We start from the raw sequence: 21,939 nt of genomic DNA on the forward strand, positions 1-21,939 counted from the left end.
AAATGAAAATTTTCCACTTTTGTACAATGCATCCATAATAAGTCTTGAAAGAAGTAAAAGTTTACTAGGAAAAAGGAAAATATGGAAAAAAGATTTGGTCCCAGTGGGGCTTGAACCTTTGAACCTACGCCCCCCCCCCCCCCCCCCCCTCCCCAACTTCTGAAAATTGCAGTCAAAGTAGGTTTATGGTAGGAATTGAATACTCTTCAAAAAGGAAGTACTCTATTACGGGTCCAATACCTTAGGTAGCAGTTGGTAGTTTCCAGCCACAGATTCGAATTGGCCAGGGTCAAAATCTGTCATTAGAGATAAAACCTTGAAGTGAAGGCTGTTTTGATGTTTGAAATATTTGTTGATGTGAGTTTGTGATTAACAAGTTTAAGAATGGTATGTTGCAGAAATTCTGGCAGATGCGAATGTAAGCTTGATGGCATCATTTTCATATAACTGCTTGAAATGCGTATATACCACTATTAGCATTGAGCGTCTCGTGAACTGTCAAATGTCATATAGGCCTCACACAGTTGAAAATAGTGAAAAAAGTAATCGGTTGAGAGGTATCTTTGTCCAGCTCTGCAAGTAATACTTGAAACTGAGTACAGAATGCAAGTGGCCATTTGGCTCTATCATTTCCCCTAACATTTTAAGGCCATTTGGAGATATGGCCAATTTGGGTTGAAATGTCATGTATTTTCGCGGGCTGAAATTATCTTTCAGGTGGCTTGTGGATTTAAAAATCTATGCTTTGTATGAAGTTTACTATGTATTTTATTTCTTCTTCAAGTAAGATGTAAACCGGTATCTTTTTCTCGATTTCGTAAAAGCTTTAATCGAAATAATTAAATTAATGATATGAAACATTTACAATCACAAAGTAACAGGAGCACAAACAAACTCTATACAAAACATCTATAATTCTTGTTTTATGAAGTACACACTGTAATCACGGCATCTCAGTGAGTTTTAAAGTCGCGAACCTAAAAGCTATGTACGTAGTGTTGGAACAACTATAACCGACACAAAACCAGACCATGTATAGATGGCACTATATGCTCTAAAACCCATTCACAATGTTTAATTCCTCCCGATTTGATACATCTTGTACTGATGTTTTAACATTTCGAAAGTACATCAAATAATGTTACATGTAGCTGATTTCGATTTCGACGTAAAGCATTTTTACATTATAGTGCCTACGGTACTAATTTCAATTATTACAAATCTGATATTTCAGTTAGTCACCAAATGTCAGAATAATTACGCCCATGATAATACAAGACGATCAAATAGATCAAATGTTGTAAAATGAATTGGCTTAATCAAGCCGTTGATTCAGTTTCTGCAATTTTACTCCTATCCGTGCCGACATCTGTACTTTCACTTCTTTGCCGTCTGTTTCTTACAAATCGAAGAATGCTCAGACCCATCTGTGCCAGAAATAGCAGCAAACATGACCAGGATGCAATCTGAAAATAATATCTATATCTGATATTTCAAATAGGAATTATTTAACAAGACAATGTAAGATTCATTGTACAATGATACACGGATCCAAATACGGTACCTTGATTCCCGGCAAACAGTGAAGCGTAAAAATCTTTTCTGGAAAGATGCACTGCGAAACTTTGAGCTTTTGTCAGTTATCATTAATATAGTCTATATGTTGCGTCAACGCTTTGCAGTTGAACAAATATAACAATTTCGAAATCAAGTGTCTAACGCGTCACTCTGCGCGCTCATGAAAGTCAGAGTTGAATGTTAGCAGCGACGCCTATGGCACGCCAATTGTCCAATGATTACGCGAACCCAGGTTCACGGTCGAAAAACTAGGATTTACGATCGATAAACTACGTTTTTCGAATGTAAAACAAGGTTTTCGAATACTAACCTATATTTTCGAGCGAAAACATAAGATAAGGGGCGTAAACCATAGTTTATGCTCGTGAACCCAGGTTTACGTTCGATAACCTAGGTTTCCCGATTTAACTATGGATTTCGGTCGTTATCCTGAGTTCACAAGCGTGAACCTATATTTAAGGGCGTAAACCTGGGTTCATGAACTTTGGTTTATGATCATGAATGTGGTCACGCTCATGAACATAGGATAACGACCGAAAATTATAGTTTTGTTCGGGAAACCTAGTTTATCGAGCGTAGACCTAGGTTCACGTTTGTAAACTGTGGTTCACGGTCGTAAACATAGGTTCTCGCTCGTAAACATAGGTTCACGCCTGTAAACTATGGTCCATGGCAAGCCAGTTATCCAATAATTACGTTTTTGCTCGAAAAACTAGGATTATCGAATACTAACCTATATTTTCGAGAACATAGGATAACGGGCGTAAACTTTAGTTTACGCTCTTGAATCCATGTTTACGTTCGATAAACTAGGTTTTTCGATTGAGCAAGAACCTATGTTTACGGGCGTGAACTTGGAAACTGTGGGGAAATAATAGTTTTCTATTATGAGTAATTTCAAAGGTAGAGCATAAAAAACTATGGCGTTATAATCTATGTAAAAACGGCATACTTTATAAAATATTGCTGCAAGTGTTATTGACCCTGTCATTTGATACGATGGAGACAATGAGTAACTTCAAAGCTAGAACGAATGTTCACGAAATGTTGTCGAAAAAAAAGCAAATTCAGTGAATTATATCCCCCGTCGGATAGGTTGCTTAGTGAATGAGGGGTCTACATTTTTAAAGATACTTAATTTCCAGATATACACAAGTTTATACAAAGGGATCTTGCCACAGTTTGTTCTTTTTGTCCTATTTTTCTTTTTACAAAATCAACAAGAAAACTACCGTACAGTGATCTATATTTGTACTAGGTTTCATGAAGATCCATCAATGGGTTACTTTGTTTTGTGGGAATTGATGAATTTTAGAACAAATAAAGGGCAATAACACTAAATTAGCTGAGGAGATCCTCGTAAAAGATGTGCATGCACCACCGCTCTATTGTGATCTATATTTGTATTAAATTTCATGAAGACTCAAGGGATTACTTTGTTATGTAGGAATTTATAGATTGTTAAATAATGAAAGGGCATAACTCTAAATTTGATGGAGGGATCCAGACGAAACTGCGAATGCAACACCACGCGATAGTGATAACTTTCATGGAGACCCATCAAATGGTTACATAGATAATAAATATGTGAGCAAATGTCATGTGCTAATTAACAATTATTACAGTTTGGTGATTCTAGCTAAAATATATTTTGAATTGTAAGCATTTTCATTTTTTAACAAATTAATTAGAAAATTCTGTTTGTACTGTGTCAAGGGGGGATAATACTATATGTAAACAAAGGTAAAGTGCTAATTAATAATATTATGCGGTTCGGTGATCCTAGCTTAAATACTTTTTGAATTATCAGCATTTTAAATCTCAAACGGACTGAAACACGTTCGCACGGATGGACGAACGAACAGCCAGAAGGACAACGCCAAAACAATATTCCTCCTCCTTCGGCGGGGGATTACGACGTGTTATTCAGTGAAATATTGGACCAAGAGTTACGGACTTGATTAGGGTATTCTTGATGACAAGTTTGACGCAAATACATAAAACAATTTCAAAATGATTGAAACCAAGAGAGGAGACAGGAGTTTGACAATATCGATACTAGATAGTGATACAGGACACACATGTAGGGAAACTAGAACTAAAGTGATTGATACCCCTTGATGCGGATAATGATGTTGTCAAATAGAGACAGATCGAAAGAGCACCGAAAAAATAGAGCATCGTAAAATTAAGTAGAATTTCTATGTATAAAAAGGACATAATTCATGAAATATTTCTGCCAGAGCAATACACATTGTAACATGCTGGTGATGATATTGAACATTTTGTTTCAAGTTTGAATCAAATCCAGTTGATTATAACTGATTTAAAGGGAAAGTGCATCAAAACTTTCACCTTAAAGTCAAACTACAATGAGGGGCAAGATCCATGTAATAATTATTTGAGCCGGAGTTATAAACCTTGTATCATGTGATGTCGGTGATGGTACATGCCAGTATTACGCATGTGTGTTTAAATCAAATCCATAGAGTGCAAGTGCACCAAAATCTCAGTTAAATGGGTCATAATTGGTATTAATAAAATTTTGGGGCAAAAATTATCGAACTTATGTCCGTCGTATGCTGTGGGTGATGATATGGAACAGTTATCAAAGTTTGAATCAAATCCATTCAATTGTAACAGATATATAGAGTGAAAGTGCAGAAAAACTTTAACCATGGTGCAAGCTTAGGGCGTTGCGGACGTAGGGGAAAGTAGGCTAATTTCCGTATGAACCGCGCCATGAGAAAACCGACATAGTGCTTTTGCGACAAACATGGATCCAGACCAGCCTGCGCATCCGCGCAGTCTAGTCAGGATCCATATTATTCGCTAACGGTTTCTCTAATAGGCTTTGAAAACGAACGTGGAGTCTGAGTATATGTAGTCACATATATGCATGTATGTTGAATATGCATAATACTCATTTCTCGTACAGCACATTTTAGCTTAGAAATGCGCGTTTTTTCCCTGTTTATGATTATGTTTATCATAGCACATATAGGGGATGGACATGTACATGTATAATAGTTGGCGCTAATAGACTTGCTATAGAACCTAGTTACTACAGCAGTAGTTAGCAAGGCTGTGTATAGTCCTGCACCTATGAATACTAACTTGGTGTATTTTACCAGGACAATAGATTTGAACTTTGGTATGGTCCTGTACGCCGTAATTTTGTATGTTGCCATGAAATAGGTTTTACAAACCGATGTATGAGATTTTTAACCCTGCAATAGTTATTAAAGACCCTCAAAAGAAGACCTGTATTCTTTTGTGTTTCAATCACTGTATTTATACATGAATTGTATGGGAAAATGGAGAAATACAACTGTCTACTTTGTTTCTATAGTTACAAATTGACAGTGATATTTAGGAGACATAGGCAAGATCTAGTGAATATTTTATTGAAATAATGCGTCAGTATAGGCATAATACTTTAAGATACACTTGAGCTATGTTTTGAAACTTTGAAATATACTAAAAATATTGTCTAAATGCTTCTGCCTACACTTGTTACACCAGTATTAATTAAAGGTGTAATTTACCTGTGCAACAGCTAGTAATGTGGTGTATGGTCCAGCGTTGAATTTCTCACCTGTAGAAGGATTTGACCACTCGTCGTTTGCAAACTGACCGCAGCTGAAATATCAACAGAGTCTGGTATGACCTAAATGTGAATTACTTATACACACGGCGATCTAGTAGAGTAATCACCACTTATTTTATTTCAAATCAACATATATGGGTCTATAAAACACTTTAGCATTCTGTTTAAGCTTGTCAATATTGCTGTTATCAGTAAATATGATCATTCTGACCAGCACAAAATGCCAACAGGAAGTTTGTCTCGGAACGGCTCGAACCTGCATAGTTAAATAAGAGAATACCTTGAAAATGTAAACAAATACTAGTATTTTTATACAGCAATCTATCTTTTAACGGAATAGTGTTAAGTACGCAACAGATTAAAACTATAGTTACACTAGATACTAAAGTATAGCTGAAATCCTCCCTTGGCAGATTACAAACCTTTTCAAAAATTTCTTAACGACGATTGCTTTATTTGTTTTTCAGCCTCTTTTCGTTTTACATGTTATTGCAATTTAGAGACTTAAATTTCAATTTATTTTTATTTTGTTGGTATAACATCGCCCGACACAATTGTACGTCATATGGCGACTTTCCAGCTTTGACAGTGGAGGAAGACCCTAGGTGCCCCTTCGTGCACTATTTCGTCACGAGCGTGCACCTGAATAGAACCACCGACCTTCCGTAAGCCAGCTGGATGGCTTCCTCACGTGAGAAATCCAACGCCCCGAGTGAGGCTCGAACCCACATCGATGAGGGGCAAGCGACCTTAACCACTTGGCCACAGTGATCCCTAAATTTCAAGGAAAGACAGTCATTGTTGAGGAAATAACTCTATAATATTTCAAAGTACAATGTATCAGTTTTGTGCCTGAGGTTTGAAGATATATTTTTAGTGAAAAATCAGTAGTTGCGACACGTTTGTTTCCATATAAATAACTTGGCTTGTAAAATAAATGCAGTAAATGTGTTACATTTTTTTTTTCAAATAGGGCGAAGTTAAAAAAATCTTATGTGTGGCATTGGTCTGCTGATGCGTCAAGTCTGGTGTGCTGTATGTTGTGTGCTTGTCACCTTCCCCTTTCAGCCTCCACCGCTGGCTAGCCTTCTGATGAACAAGCAGCCGAGTGCGTAAGTCTTCCCTGCCTGTACATAGCGTCTCTGCAGGCAAGCCCTTTTGCAGTGCCCCCCAGTTGGCGCCACACGGTAACTGAGCACCTTGCGGCCTCAGGCTAAACTGCAGGGGACTCGGAGGAGGTCTGCCCCTAGACATGTGGCATGCCAGGCCCACCGGTGTGTAGACACGCCCTGATGCCAATGAACACACCCCAGCTATGGGACAAATAGCTCCTGTGTTCCAAAGATAGAGTTTTAACTCGGATCTAAGGGTGAGGTAACCCCGAAAGAAACCTAGAGAGTTGAAGACAGAGGTGCTGGGCCATTGGCACTCTCTTAACGAACCACAGCACCATGCAATATCGCTGACTACACAGCCATCCGGTATTCAACAATGTAGTGCTGAATCTCTGAGGTCCCTCCAGGGGGATTAAGTGCTGGGCTCTGAGCCTCGACAGAGTCCACCCACAGCTACTAGGGGTCCCTCCTTCAATCCACAACATGCAAAGAGAAGAAGGAAGAACATACGAAGGCGAAGGTGAAGAACCAGTCCGCTGATGCATTGGAATGCGGAGGATGTCTTCAACAAGAAAGCTGAACTTGAGCATATCCTCCATGAGAAAGACATCAATGTCTGTTGCATTCAGCAAACTCACCTACAGCCAGAGAAATCCTTCAAAGTCAGAGGATACCAGTGTTTTCGCTGTGCCAGAAATTGGAAGCACAGAGGAAGAGCTGGAGAAACAAAACAGCCTTGCTCAACCTAGAGCGAGATGGCCGAAAGCTATGGAGATTGACGTGACAGCTGAACGATGAAGAAACAGGAAGAGACTCAGTAACTTTGGAAGAGAATGGTGAACTGTTGACGGGTAAACAACTCTAACTACAAAGATGTTTCCAGGGAACGGCAAAGGGAAGCCCGAAGAGAAAAACGGGAAAGGCAGACATGCCAAGTGACACCAGAATGCATGAAGCAGAGTCTTAAACTGCATGAGTTACAGACATCTCTTAGGTAGTTGAAGACAAAGAAGTCTCCTGGACCAGATGGAGTCACAAATGAAATGCTGACCCATCTAGGCACTGCAGCAATTTGCAAACTCCTGGAAATTTTCAACTACAGCTGGACACAAGGACTGCTTCCACAGAAATAGTAAGAGGCAGTCATGATCCCCATCCACAAGAAAGGGAAGGATCCAAAGAAGGCTGCAAGCTTTAGCCCAATCAGACTAACCAGGTGTGTTGGATAGACCATGGAGAGGATTTGAATGCACGCCTGAAGTGGTACATGGAGACTAACAACCTATTTGCAACGCAACAAGCTGGCTTCAGACAATTCCGCTCCACTGAGGACCAGCCCACTTATCTATCGCAAGAGATAGAGGACGCCTTCCAAGAGCAGAAAGTCGTGCTTACAGCATGAATTGATCTGCAGTGAGCGTTTGACAAAGTCTGGACTGATGGACTCCTCGTCAAACTGATGAGGACTGGAGTAGGAGGTCACATGCTGAGGTGGATTAAGTCATACCTCCATAATAGGATAGCAAGAGTCAGTTTAGAACACGCCAGCAGTAGGAAGTTCCTGTTGCGTCATGGTGTCCCACAAGGCGGAGTCTTATCCCCTACACTTTTCTTGCTTTTCATCCATGATCTGGTGTCTGAACTACCGGAAGGAGTTAAGGCTGCACTCTACGCTGACGACCTGGTGTTATAGTGTAAGGAAGAACATGCACTACAGCCAAATACAGGATGTAAGAAGTCATCAACAAGCTTTCAGCTTGGGCTCAAGATTGGTGTGTATCAATTAATACAGAAAAATCGTCCACCACATTTATTCTCCCTGTCGAGAAAGCAGAGGGCGGGTAAAATCAAAATGTGAAATACTTCGCTGATTGAAGCAGACGAGGCAAAATATCTTGGAGTGACCTTTGACAAAAGGCTAACCTGGAAGCCCCACACAAGTCGAGCAGAAGGGAAGGCCCGAAGGAAGCTTGCCATGATGCGCAAACTTGCTGGAACAACGTGGGGAGTAAAAGAGCAAATACTCAAAACAGCGTATCAGGGAACAGTGAGACCCCATGTAGAGTATAGCTCAACTGCCTGGTCCACTACTGCCAAAACTAACCAACAGGCTTTAGACAAGGTTCAGAACCAAGCAGTGCGGATCATAAAAAGGTGCTACAAAGTCTACACCAATCTCCCTCATGGAGAAGCTAACAGGCACATAGCCGTTACAAGACAGGAGACATGCAAAGGTCCTGCTTAAAACTGAGCTGAACATACCAACGACTCCCCTAGGTAGTGAATATATTAAAAACCCACTAGCGAATGGTCTGTCCTCAGTGACTGTTAGACTTGCTGTTCCTCTTCTTGACCGCGGGAAGCAAGAGGATGAAGGCATTCAGAAGAACCTCACACTTGCTATGATCAATGAATAATATCCTCCGGAATCATGGACTCATGTCTATACAGATGGATCAGCCACATGCACCGTCAAAGATGGAGGAGCAGGAGTTTTCATTCAATACCCATCTGGCAAGAGAAAAACACTACATGCAGCCACAGGAAAACCCTGCAGCAATTACAAGGCAGAGACTGAAGCACTCATGAAGGCCGTCTCAATCGTTGGAGACTCCGCAGAAGAAAGCTCCCCAGGCGTCTTTCTCAAAGATGCACTGCCAGCTCTGATCAACAATAATGCTCCGCAGCTAGCCAGGAGAATGCAAAGCCTGAGTATAATCTGCAAAGTAGCACTTGAGTGGATTCCATCCCATTGTGGACTTGCAGGCAATGAAGAGGCAGACAAACTGGCTAAGCTAGGAGCTCAGTCAGAACAACCAACAGAACATGTGAGCTACAAGGAGAAAGTCACCAACATCGAGGCACTAACGAGGCCAAGGATGGAGGAAAATGCTTTTCATCTCCTTGATCGGTCTGAACAAGTGATGATGGTCAGGCTCCGCTCAGGGCACAACAAGCTCAATGCTCACATGTACAAGAAATACAGACTGGCATCATCGCCAACTTGTCCATATGGTGAGGAAGATCAGACTGCGGAGCATATACTTCAGAGATGTAAAAGGAATGACCAGGAGCAAGCTGCGACTTGGCCGATAGATACCCCAATCCGCCAGAAACTGTATGGAGGCAATGAGGATGTACGACAAACCACTAGATTCATCGAGGCTACTGGTCTGACAGTGTAGTCGCGAACGAGAAGAAGAAAAAAATTTATGAGGACTTTATTTGACTTTGATGAAATTCTTAATTGTCAAAAGGGAATGTCAAAATTGAACATAGAAAATGTTAAGTGCTGCATTAAAAGTATCAATTTTGTTAAGTGTAGAGATCGCGGTATCGTACGTCTTTCCTGGCGTTTTATAATTTAATTTTAATGTAAAAAAAATTGTAAGACTTTAGAAAGGGTCAATTTACCTTTTCACCCAGTCCTTTTCTTTGAGGCGGTTACAGAACTGTAGGAAGCCAACAGACAATATACAGGACACTATCAGAGTGACGAAAGCGTGTACACCGTTCAACAGTATGTATGGCATTACCCACATCTGATACCTGTTGCATAACAACGTGGTATGAGTAAATGATGGAACATTATGAAAATGTCTGCAATTTCATACGGGTTTCCGAGAAGACCTAATTGTAAATATAACATTCATTCGGGTTTTTAAGGAAGTCTTATTGTAAATATTTTACCTTGAAACAATTTCAAATGCAACGTAGCAGCAATGTTTACTTTGTAGAATTAATCAGGCAACATTAACTGCCTGTTGTGTTGGAGGAACAAAGTTCGAATCGGAACACGTGCGGGCTGCGATTCCAATACTTCTAATAATATTATGTCCAGAACATATTCTAATTTTATACACTTATGTTTCTTTCTTTTCTCCTCGATCAGATTGTCCGGACTAACACGGAATTTTTATATATCAAAACAGATTCCCTAGCCGATATTTTTAATTTCTCATACTGCTATAAAATCAAATGGCATTAATTCCATCGCCTTTAATGTGTCCGATCCACAATTAAGCAAGTTCTATAAAACTGTGCCATTAAAATTTATCAAATATTAATGCAGGTAAGCTCATACAATTTTGATATCATTTGAAAGTGTATTGTCTACTGAAAATATACATTAAATTACAAAAATATTTACAGAATTTTTGCTTTTACTTTATAATTTTCAATGATAATTCAACAAAAATACAGTAATTTCAGTGTAAATTTTATCATTTCGAAGTCAAAAACATGACTGTAGTGATTCGTGCATATTATTTATGGCCATCTAAATTCTTGTTCTGCAGATACAACTCTTCCCTAAGATACAAAAAAAAAAAAAAAAAAAAAAAAAGCAACAACCCAAAACATGGGGTCGCCAGGCATCCAAATTTTACGTATTTGTCGATAAGACACCTTAAGTAATTTCATCCCTGTTTCTCCAATATACTAGTGTTTCAATGTAGTAAAAACATTTGCAAATTTTAGTATTGCGGATACAGTATAACTTCTTACACTTGTTAATTGCAAATCCGAACTTGTTTTATACTTTAATTCAATCATCTCTTTGTATATTGACGATATTTATTTTCATTTCCAAAATAGAAAAGTCCTATTGTTCGATTTGATAACAGCATTAATAAAGATGCTAAATATAATACTATATACATCAGATATAAAACAAATGTATGTCGGGGTATTTAGAATTTTATGACTTCATTTTTATCTGTAAAAGGTGTAATTTTGAATATTTTAGACAGTCTTATGTCAAAATATGTTTCTTAATTTAATAATTATTAGTTCTTGTTGAATGTGTCATATTTCATAATGATATCTGACTTTTTCAAATGTTTGAAGTCCTTTCAATAATTACGCAAATATTTGACCTGATGTCTAGGCAAGTGTACAGAATCACACCAAACAGTGACATTTCATAAGAATCCGCGACATATCCATAATCCGAATGAACACCCAATTTTGGGTCATTAGAAAATAGTCACGCAACAAACCCTATTTCAGGAGTCCTCATCGACTTAAATGTTGCAAAGGCATAAAAGATTCCTAATCCAAAACCATAGAATATCATCCCAAACACACTGTAGTAGATAGGGAAGTTACAGTTCACAGAATGGCTGCTGTACATCTGAGAGTGGTAGTTGTCTTTCCATTTCACGTCGGCGTATAATATACAACGCCCACGAAAATTCCACTGAAAACAGATAAACATTTGAAATTGGATATATCGTTTAAAGTAAACAAGAACATCGCCAGCGGGTGCAAACGCCCGTCTGTAAGTGCTTGACATAAGGAAATATGAAAGGAAAGAATTATGGTTGATGACATTCTAGCACATCTAGTGATGACACGAATGATGTTGTAATATTCCAAAGCTACAGTATTCAAGAAAAGTGAATCTAAACAAAGAACTACCAGTTTTCTAAGTTAAAAAAATATCCCAAATTCTGACAAAATGCAAACGAAAGTTATGGTTTTTGATCTAGTACTAACGTAGTGATAATAAACAAGTATCCATGGTTTCTTAATTAATTCATGAAAAGTGGACCTAAACAAAGATTTTAATCAACAAATTCTAATTTTCTAAATATATAAAGGGTCATAATTCTAACAAAATGGAAATCAGAGTTATGGTTCTTGACCAACATACTCATCTAATGATAATAACTAACTTTACAAAAGTTCAAAGCTATCTTCTATAGTATTAAGTCAAGTGGACCTAAACTAGAATGTTAACCAAGAAATTCTATTTTCTATGTACAAAGAGGGCCATAATTCTCATAAAATGAAAGCAAAAATTATGACTTTAGGCCTAGTGATGATGAACAAGTCTGCAAGGCTTCAGGGCTGTAGCTCTTATAGCATTAACGAAAAGTGGACTGAAACAAACATTGTTCCGTACAAAATTGGACAGAATTTTGACAAAATGCAAGTGAGAGATATGGTTCTTGGCATACTTACCCAGTTACAAAGTTCTTACAGTGTTCAGAAAAATGGGACCTAAACAAAAATCTTAACCAACACCAGCGCCGACGATCAAGTGACGACAATATCACGTTATCATGTTATTTTTTTTTCTCGAAAAATCAAACGAGCTTTAAAACGCCAATTGAAGATAAGCCTCTCTATAGGTAATCCATCTGGGGACATGATACCACGATAAAAGAAGTTGTTTGCACTTGCAGGTGTGTAACAAGGGTAGTACTTTATGTAAACACGAGAAATGGAAAAAATCGACTTGATGCCGACGAATGTTTCGGCTTTGTACGTTTTGTATGGTTTTAACGGCTGACGTGAGTCTGTCAGTTCGGCAATTTCTATATATTGCGAAGAACATATAAAGACGGTCAGCAACTAGGACATCTAGACCTTAAAAACATTCTTGGTACAGTTGTCCTTGAAAACAAAACGATTTATTGTGTAGCATTATGGATAGAAAATTACAATATAGATAAGGATTTAAAAATGAATAACGAAAATTAGTCGAAAAAAGGGATTTCGTCTTTACATAGTTCAGAAAGACAGACTGAAAACATGCCACATAGTAAAGAAACGAAAATCTCCAGATTCTTGGACTATGAGGAAAACAAACTGCTGGTTTGGATAATGCCTAACATATTATAGAGATCTACTAGTGTAAGACAACCTACTTTGCCAAATTTGAATAAACTATATAGGTCCCAGCCAGCATTCTATATCGGCCCGATATCAAACCGACGCCGTTGTCTATAACGGCCCAATATCGGCTTCAATTTCGGCTGCAAATAGGACTGATGTCAGCCCGACGTCGGCAGACGGTATCGGGCCAACATCATAATGACATTGGTCCGATATTGGCAAACGATATTTGGCCAACATCAAAATGGTATCGGCCCGATATTGACAGATCATATCGTGGTCGCGAAATAATGTGACACGCAGTGCTTTATCAAAGTTTTCTTAAAATATACACTTTATAAATTCTTAGAGTAATTTTCTTGAGAACTGATGTGTCTCGCATCATGTGTATGATGCTTATTAGGTTTTATTGTTATAATAGTTTTCACAACTATATACTGCATGTTTTATATAGGTACGTAAGCTTTCTGTATATTCTTAACACTATTAAAATTGTTCAATTAGAATCTTAAACATATCTATATTTTCAATTTTTTGTAAATATAAATATTTCTATGGCGGCATTTTACATAAAAACAAAAATGCATCTTAATTATTACCTCCCTTTGTTACATATAAAATTATGATAAATACCATCTACATATTTTGTTTGGAACCTAGTTTGATTAAATTCTTGCATACATCATATCTGCTTAATAAATTAGCATATATAAACAATTAGATTACTTTTTCACGTTTACCAATAATATTTTGAAAAAATATAGTTATATTGGAGAATCCAATATCAGCCCGATGTCAATCCGACGTACGAAATAGTTACACTGATTGATGTCGATCTACCGATTTCAATATTTTGCGGCACTACAACTGCCCGACGTCGGCCCTATATCGGCACATTTTGCCGACACTCCGACATTATACCTATATCGGGCCGATAAAGTTATGCTGGCTGGGGTACAATTTCAAGGTCATTTTTACATAGAATGTGTTAAAGAGATATTTTAGGAGTGTGTAGTATCTTAAACCAATACTTTATAATATTATAATGAAAAACTGTACTAATTTAAATGTATACTTATTCACTGGGTTGTAGGTTTACAATTAAGATCCGTTATATCATTAATATGAAAATGATTAGTGGTATAATAAAATGAATTGGTAAACCACAAAATGAATTTGTTATATCCATAAATGATTTAATGTCATGAAATATGCTTATAAGGTTAAAACCGCAAAATGCATTTAAAAATATAACAGTATGATTTTAAAATGTATCTGAATATCATTTTATCAGAGAAATCTTACAATGAACCCTCCCAAACCATATATAGTCCAATGTCTGTTTGCTGAGCGGCCCTTATTTAAGGTATTTCTTTTAATATTAACTCATGTATTGTGGATTATTATTCTCACTACACTAAGGCTAAGACTGTGTACAACATAGATGTTGATGTATATTTCTGACACCAGGACAGCTTAGAACATGATATTATCACTTAAGCTATATTTTAATTATATAAAAACGCAAAAAGAGAATATCCAATTTGTGTTTAAATGTGTGAGGTAATTTGATCCTTCTGTTAGCTAAAACCTTGTAAGCACAAGTATGGTACTCAATTTAAACTTCCCCGGCACCACAATATCAACGACGTACCTTTAGGGTAAGACATATTCTATGTAGCATAACTTGGTTGAGAATTAGCTTTAAGCATTTCATTTAGTACGACCGTGGGTCGGACATATTCTATTAGCTATTTCATATTTAGTACGACTTACAGTCAGACTAATTTGAAAATGTCAGGCCCAGGGTCGTACTAAAATGGCTGCTGTATTTGAGAGTTATACTTATCCGGATATTGTCTTGAAGCTAACTGGAAAATAAACGAACCAGGATCATACTATTTCAAATAGTGTGATCCTAGGGTCGTGCTTATTCGAACTGTCTTAAAGCTAAATGGATATACCTTAATTCAGCCTCGTGCTAATTCGATTTAGTATGGTCCTAGGATCATACTAATGAAAATATGTCTGACCCTGGGTCGTACTAAATGAAATAACTGAAAGCTTATTCCCACCAGGATCAAACTTCATGAAACATATACGACCCTGGGTTGTACTAAATAGAATTCCTAAAGGTACGTCATAGCTAGAGATCTGTTCTTACCTCCTAAAGACAAGGTGATCAATTTCTGGTTAGGTATTTCTGTATACGTCTATAGAAAGAGCATTGAAACTTGAGGGTATTCGATTAAAGTTTGTACAAGGAAATAACAAACTGAGTGCATATTTCTCCATTATTACCATCAAAGTCAAGATTAATAAAAACACAATAGAATTTACCCTGTTCACCCCTACCGGGATTGAGACAATAAATCCAGTGATAGATATACAAAAGTATAAAATAGCCTGAGCTAAAACATGCACGTCCATCTTTAAAGTTCCTGTTTGACTTCTGTAGTGTATATTGTAAATTGTTCAACCGTTAAATCTCATATAAAATCTCAGTCACACTACACCATAGAGCGTTAACGAACGTCCAACGTATATCACAACTTTCAATCCGTTCGTGTCCGTTTGCATGCGTTTCTTTTCCATTTCTCATGCGGTGCCTGCGCTTCTTGTCCGGCGATGTTCGTTCCATCCGGTGGAAGGTTTTGGGCATGTTCAAAATTTGGAACGTACACCAACGTACAAAGTTGTCCGTTAGATGTACGGTAGCAATACGCTGGAATGCGTTTTGATCGTTACTCGTGCGTTCCCTATTCTGTATTTGTCCGGTTCGCATCCGTTCTTGTCCGCTTGACCCGATTCACGGCTGGACTACTACCGGACATGCAACGGATGTAACGTATGTTCAACGGACGATAACTGGCAAGAACGTTTTGTCAGTTTCTCATGCGCTGCGCTTACGTTTTACGCGGTACAAGTCCGTTACTAGTACGGTGATATCCGTGAATTGAATATGTGCGTTAATCTTGCTGTCATTGTGCGTTTTATGCGCCCCATCCACCGATCGCGATAGCACCGAGCAGCAACGGGGAATGCCTTTCGTCACCGGATAACTTTCTGCCGCAATTTTTCTATACGTTTGGCGTCCGTTAACGCTATACGGAGTAGTGTGAGTGACACATAAACCGTAAACATTTTGTTTATGCGTTTACGTTTCGAGGTCACTGTTTTGAACGGTCTGTTATTCAGGTATTCTTTAATTCATTAAAGCAGAAAAAAAATCTGCAACGCCTAAATTAGTTGTATTTTATGGGTGTTAGCTCAATATCCGTCAGAATTGCAGTTTTAGAAGTGTTTAGAACACGTGTGAGCGATTATATAAAATGAAATGATATCGAAAAGATATTGGGCAATAATTTAATATTAGTTTTAGTAATCAATGAACAGAGATAAAATGTAAGTGTATCGTATTAAAGCGACACAACCCATAGAATATATCAGCAAGATTAAATACAACAATTATGTAAGTTTGAATCAAATCCATTTATTAAAGGCACTGGCCTCCAGATCGGCTAAAAATATTTTTTCTCTCCAATGGATGTTTTGTCATATTTTGAACATTAGAATATGAGTTTTTGTGTTTAAAATATCATAAAAATTCCGAATCAAGAAAAAAAGATGTCCGCGTCGGGAATCGAACCCCGGACCACCTCGCCAATAAAACATTTACCCGTAGCGTTATAGCAGAATTAGTGGAATATGACTTCAATATAGATATTTATAATGTAGACAGTTTACCTGGAGTAAAGCGTTACAAACGCTTTTCGATTTTCATCGTAAAAAAGTACTAAAGAACAGCAAACTCTCATGTGTTTCCGTAACATATAGTTTGTCAGTAATTAAATTTAAAGTTTAAAAGCCTTCTTAACAAATATAGCATTTATTTCCAGATATATAAAAAATATTTATGTAACGATCTGGAGGCCAGTCCCTTTAAGCATAGAAATAAAATATAGTTGTGAAATAAAACTGCAAAAAGGGGATATGAATAATGAAATATTTGTGTCAGAGCTACGGACATATGGTGTGGGCGATGATGTTGAAGAACTATATAAGCTTTAATCAAATCCATTTAGTATAGTCCATCTTAATCGACCTGGCGGGTCAGAGTATCGCGACGGTCAACTGCATTATTGTGCATGATATGTAGTATATTCGGCGACCTTATTTCTTATTCACTAGCCATCTAACTTACATCTAACCGCTGTAATTCTGCCTATTTTGCTCGTTTAATGAAATTACCATTATTTGCCTAAGTCATAGATTAACTCCGCTCCGGCAGGTAAAAAAACGCACTATAATAACAAAAAAGTATGTTGAACTGAATGGCATTCTACATAAAAATGGGCATACTTCATTAAATATTGGTGCGAGAGTTAAGACCCTTGTGTCATATAGCGGAATCACGATTATTCAGATTAGTAGTAACAGAGACAGAGTGAAAGTGCATCAAAACTTTGACCTGAAATTTTAAATAAAGAAGCCGGAAAATCCATGACATACAATATTTGTACAAAAATTACAGCTCTTTTGTCATATGATGTTGGTGATGATGTGGAAATATCATTTTTGGTTTGAACTAAATCCATTCTGAATCATGAAAGATATAGTGAAAATTCATCAAATATAAAATAAAATTCTAATTAAAAAGGGGCATAATTTATGAAAAATTGATAAAAAGCTCGGCACGTTTGGATCGATTTTTTTTCTTCAATGTAGAATTTGATTAAACTCTGGTTTTTCAAACCCCCAGATTATACCTAGAAAATTCAGCAAATAAAAAGATAGACTGATCTGAAAAATGTGGACCTCACGCAATATTTCAAAATGAGAGTATATGGGAAAATCATAGCTTTCATAACATTTATGTAAACATAAATTTTTCTGTAATGTAGATTTTGATGAAACTTTTCTCAGTTGTAAATAAACACATGGCCTATTATACGGTGAAATAAAATTCATAGGTCATTGTGCTTACTTTTGAGATTTTTGACTATGATAAAAGTGAACTGGACATTTTACGCTAATATTTAGACATAATTTTAAATTATTTAACGTGTCATATGTTTTAGTATCATATTTTAACTTTTGAAATATAGAAATAGTGCCATTGTAATAAATGTACTCATGGATTGCCATTAATTCATAAAATGATCTCATTTCAGAACGCCGAATCTAGGCTTTATTCTACGTTTTCCGGATAAATGATGTTACGCCATCACTTCCGGTTTATCAAACGTGCAAAACTACCTTAAAACCGTCATTAAATATGGATGATAAAATCCATCACGTAATAAAAAAAGAAACTCTGGAATTTCAGTAAAATTAACCTGAATATTCTAAATAAAAAAGGGGACATAATATATGAAATATTCGTGCGAGAGTTAGCCTAATATGATGCAGATAATGATGTGGAACTATTTTAAATCTGAATTGCACTCGGTTATCAGTAACAGAAATACAGAGAAAGTGGATCAAAACTTCAGTTTGAAATTATAAATAAAAAAGAAGGATAACTCATGAAATAATGGTGCAAAACTTATGGCTATTGTGTTATATAATGTTGATGAGAATACGTTTTGTAATTATTTTAAGTCTGAATCAAATCCTTTCTGTTTTCATCAGGTAGAGACAAAGCATAGTGCAGGTCAGTAAATGCATGCTTGCATCAACAGCTGGCAACACCTAGTGCAGGTCTGTGAATGTATGCTATGCATCAGGATCTAGCAACACCTAACGTATACTATATTCGAGATGCAGGCAACGCACTAGACGTTGCCAGTTCCTGATGCAAGCATACATTCACTGACCTGCATTTGGCGTTGCTTGCACCTGATGTATAGTATACATTAGGCGTTGCCAGCTCCTGGTCCATAGCATATAATCACAGACCTGCACTTGGCGTTGCCTGCACCTGATGTATAGTATACATTAGGCGTTGCCAGCTCCTGGTGCTAGCATACATTCACTGACCTGCACTAGGCGTTAGCTGCACCTGATGTATAGTATACATTAGGCGTTGCCAGCTCCTGATGCATAGAACACATTCACAGAACTACACTAGGCGTTGCCAGTTCCTGATGCAAGCATATATGAACATATTTCAATATTCTATATTACGACTTCCCCTTTTTAATGCTATCATATAATCAATGGAATTATTTGGCTTTTTATCGTGTGACTGGGTATATCAGATGGTTTATATTTTGCTGATACATGATGAAACACAATAAAAATTGATTTGTTTATAATTCAAAGCAACATAAATTCAAAACAAAATTAGGGTACACCATATTATATTCGTCCTTAAAATTTAACACTGTAATATCAGTCTTCAGCCTGTCTGTACATAATAAATAAGTTATGAGTTATTTTCCGGATACTTTTCGAACACCCCTCGTAAACTGTAATTTAAGTTCCTGTATTATTATACCAAATAAAATTGATAATGACTTGTTATACATGATTTTCATAAAAGTTGAACCTATTTAACCATTTCAAAACCTAAACAGTGAACTTTGTGTTTTGTAATTCAGTAATAAATTCGTTCTTTGTTCACATTGATGACATTAAAATCAAATTATATTTGAAGTAAGAAAATTATAACAGTCATTGGGGAATTTGAAAATAACAAATATTTTAAACAGAAACTTTCAGGCTGTTCTTTCGTTATTCTTTTGCGATTATTTTATACACAGATAAAGGTACGCTGCTTTGCTCTTTTCTGCTACTTTGCTGTTCTCTAGAATTTGTATTTCGTGACAAGAACATTTTAACAAGAGGGCCATGATGGCCCTATATCGCTCACCTGTTATCATTGCACTTGCAGACAAGAAGGTCCTCAGAAATAATATCTAAGTCCAAAGGACAGGAACAACAAAGCGAAGAAATTTAACCAAAAAGAATAAAAAAATTCTTACAAGGTATAGGTATGTCAAAATACACCTAAAAATTGGACGTACCATCCATGTTGTACCACAGAAAAGAGTTCTCAGTTTTTCCCTATGGCCAATAATAAAAAAGTTACTAAAAATAAGCTATTTATAGTAACGTAAAAGGGAAGTAATAAAAAAAAATATTGTAAGTGAACAAAAGAAGGATCTGCCAAATAAATCTGTTGACATAAATGAAATTTCAGATCAGTATCTTCATTAGTTATGGAGATATACCCATTTTAATTTGAAATAAAGGGAGGTAATTTGACATAAAATCAGTTCATAGTTATCTACCCTGATTGTCTCAGTCCAACTAATAACAATGATTAAATAAGTCCTGTAAGTACTTACTGATATAAATCCATTTCGATTACAATCAGGGGAGGTTATCAGATATAAAATAACTCTGGAACCTACGATTGGATCTGATTTGTCATGGAATCAAAGATTTATTGTTGTTGAAGATATTTTGGAAGCTTGTATCAAAAAACCATAAATGAAGTCTCTATATGGCTGCAAAAGCCAAAATAGCCAATTTTGGACCTTTAAGGGGCCATAACCCAGGAACCCATGATGGAATCTGGCCAGCTGAAGAAAGGAAGTAAGATCTTGTGGTGATACAAGTTGTGTGCAACTTTGGTTAAAATCAAATCATAAATGAAGCTGCTATTGTGCAGAAAAGGTCAAAATAGCTAGTTTTGGCCCTTTCAGGGGCCATAACTCTGGAACCCATTATGGGATCTGGCCGGTTCAAGAAAGGAACCAAGATCTTATGGTGACACAAGTTTTGTGCAAGTTTGATTAAATTCAAATCATAAATGAAGCTGCTATTGTGCAGACAATGTCAAAATAGCTAATTTTGGCCCTTTCAGGGGCCATCACTCTGGAACCCATAATGGAATCTGGCCAGTTCAAGAAAGAAACCGAGATCTTATGGTGATACAAGTTTTGTGCAAGTTCGGTTAAAATCAAATCATAAATGAAGCTGCTATTGTGCAGACAAGGTCAAAATAGCCAATTCTGGCCTTTTCAGGGGCCATAACTCAAGAATCCATAATGGAATCAGGCCAGTTCAAGAAAGGAACCAAGATCTTATGGTGATACAAGTTGTGTGCCAGTTTGGTAAAAATCAAATCATAAACTCAGCTGCTATTGTGCAGACAAGGTCAAAATAGCTAATTTTGGCCCTTTCAGGGACCATAACTCTGGAACCCATAATGGAATCTGGCCAGTTCAAGAAAGGAACCGAGATCTTATGGTGATACAAGTTGTGTGCAAGTTTGGTTAAAATAAATTCGTAAATGAAACCACTATCGTGCAGACAAGAAATTGTTGACGGACGCACGGACGGACGGACTGGCGACGGACGACGGACGAAGGGTGATCACAAAAGCTCACCTTGTCACTATGTGACAGGTGAGCTAAAAACAACAATCAACGAAATTTAATATTCATGAACCTTTAATATGGGTGATAAGGATATGAAACTACTCGGGTATTGATATACAAAGATCAAAAAGTCGATGAAGAGAATGAAATGGGTACATGTGATCCATAAACAGAAAATGCATTGCAAAAATTCCCAATGTATTGAATACCAATATAAAACACAAATATGCCTGCGGGCAGAATGTCGAGCCCGCCAGCTGTCAAGTAAGTGTGACCTTGACCTTAGACCTAGGGACATGGCTCTTGCGCATGACAATCCGTCTTATAACGGTGAAGATTCATGCCAAGTTACATCAAAATCCCACCATGCATGAAGAAGAAATGCTCCGGACAAACTTCTGTTTGATCTTTGAACTCCAACTGTGACCTTGACATTTGAGATAGGAACATGGGGTTTGCGCATAACAAACCTTCTCATTGAGGTAAACATTCATGCGAAATATAAACAAGATTGGTCCATGCATGTAAAAGTTATGCTCAGGACAAAATCGGACGGATGCATGCAACACGCACATACACTGAACCGCCAGAAAGCAAATAGTGCCATATACATTAACACAGTGTCCTTTCAGGCCTCTAAATTTGATCTTTTGAGCAGATAGGCTCATACATGAAGTAT

General features: G+C 37.1%; 1 protein-coding gene across 1 annotated transcript; it reads right to left on the reverse strand.

Annotated features, from left to right (window-relative positions):
• Positions 1 to 245: 245 nt before the first annotated feature.
• On the reverse strand, positions 246 to 15,935 carry LOC123545790 (transmembrane protein 179-like). Its single transcript, XM_045332096.2, has 5 exons — positions 15,268 to 15,935; positions 11,304 to 11,503; positions 9,718 to 9,852; positions 5,127 to 5,220; positions 246 to 1,466 (listed from the first exon to the last, which is right to left on the reverse strand). The coding sequence occupies exons 1-5, from the start codon at positions 15,355 to 15,357 to the stop codon at positions 1,320 to 1,322; spliced, it is 666 nt and encodes a 221-aa protein (XP_045188031.2). The 5' UTR covers positions 15,358 to 15,935; the 3' UTR covers positions 246 to 1,319.
• Positions 15,936 to 21,939: the final 6,004 nt, after the last annotated feature.

This window comes from Mercenaria mercenaria, chromosome 1, assembly GCF_021730395.1.
Source record: "Mercenaria mercenaria strain notata chromosome 1, MADL_Memer_1, whole genome shotgun sequence".
Taxonomy (NCBI): domain Eukaryota; kingdom Metazoa; phylum Mollusca; class Bivalvia; order Venerida; family Veneridae; genus Mercenaria; species Mercenaria mercenaria.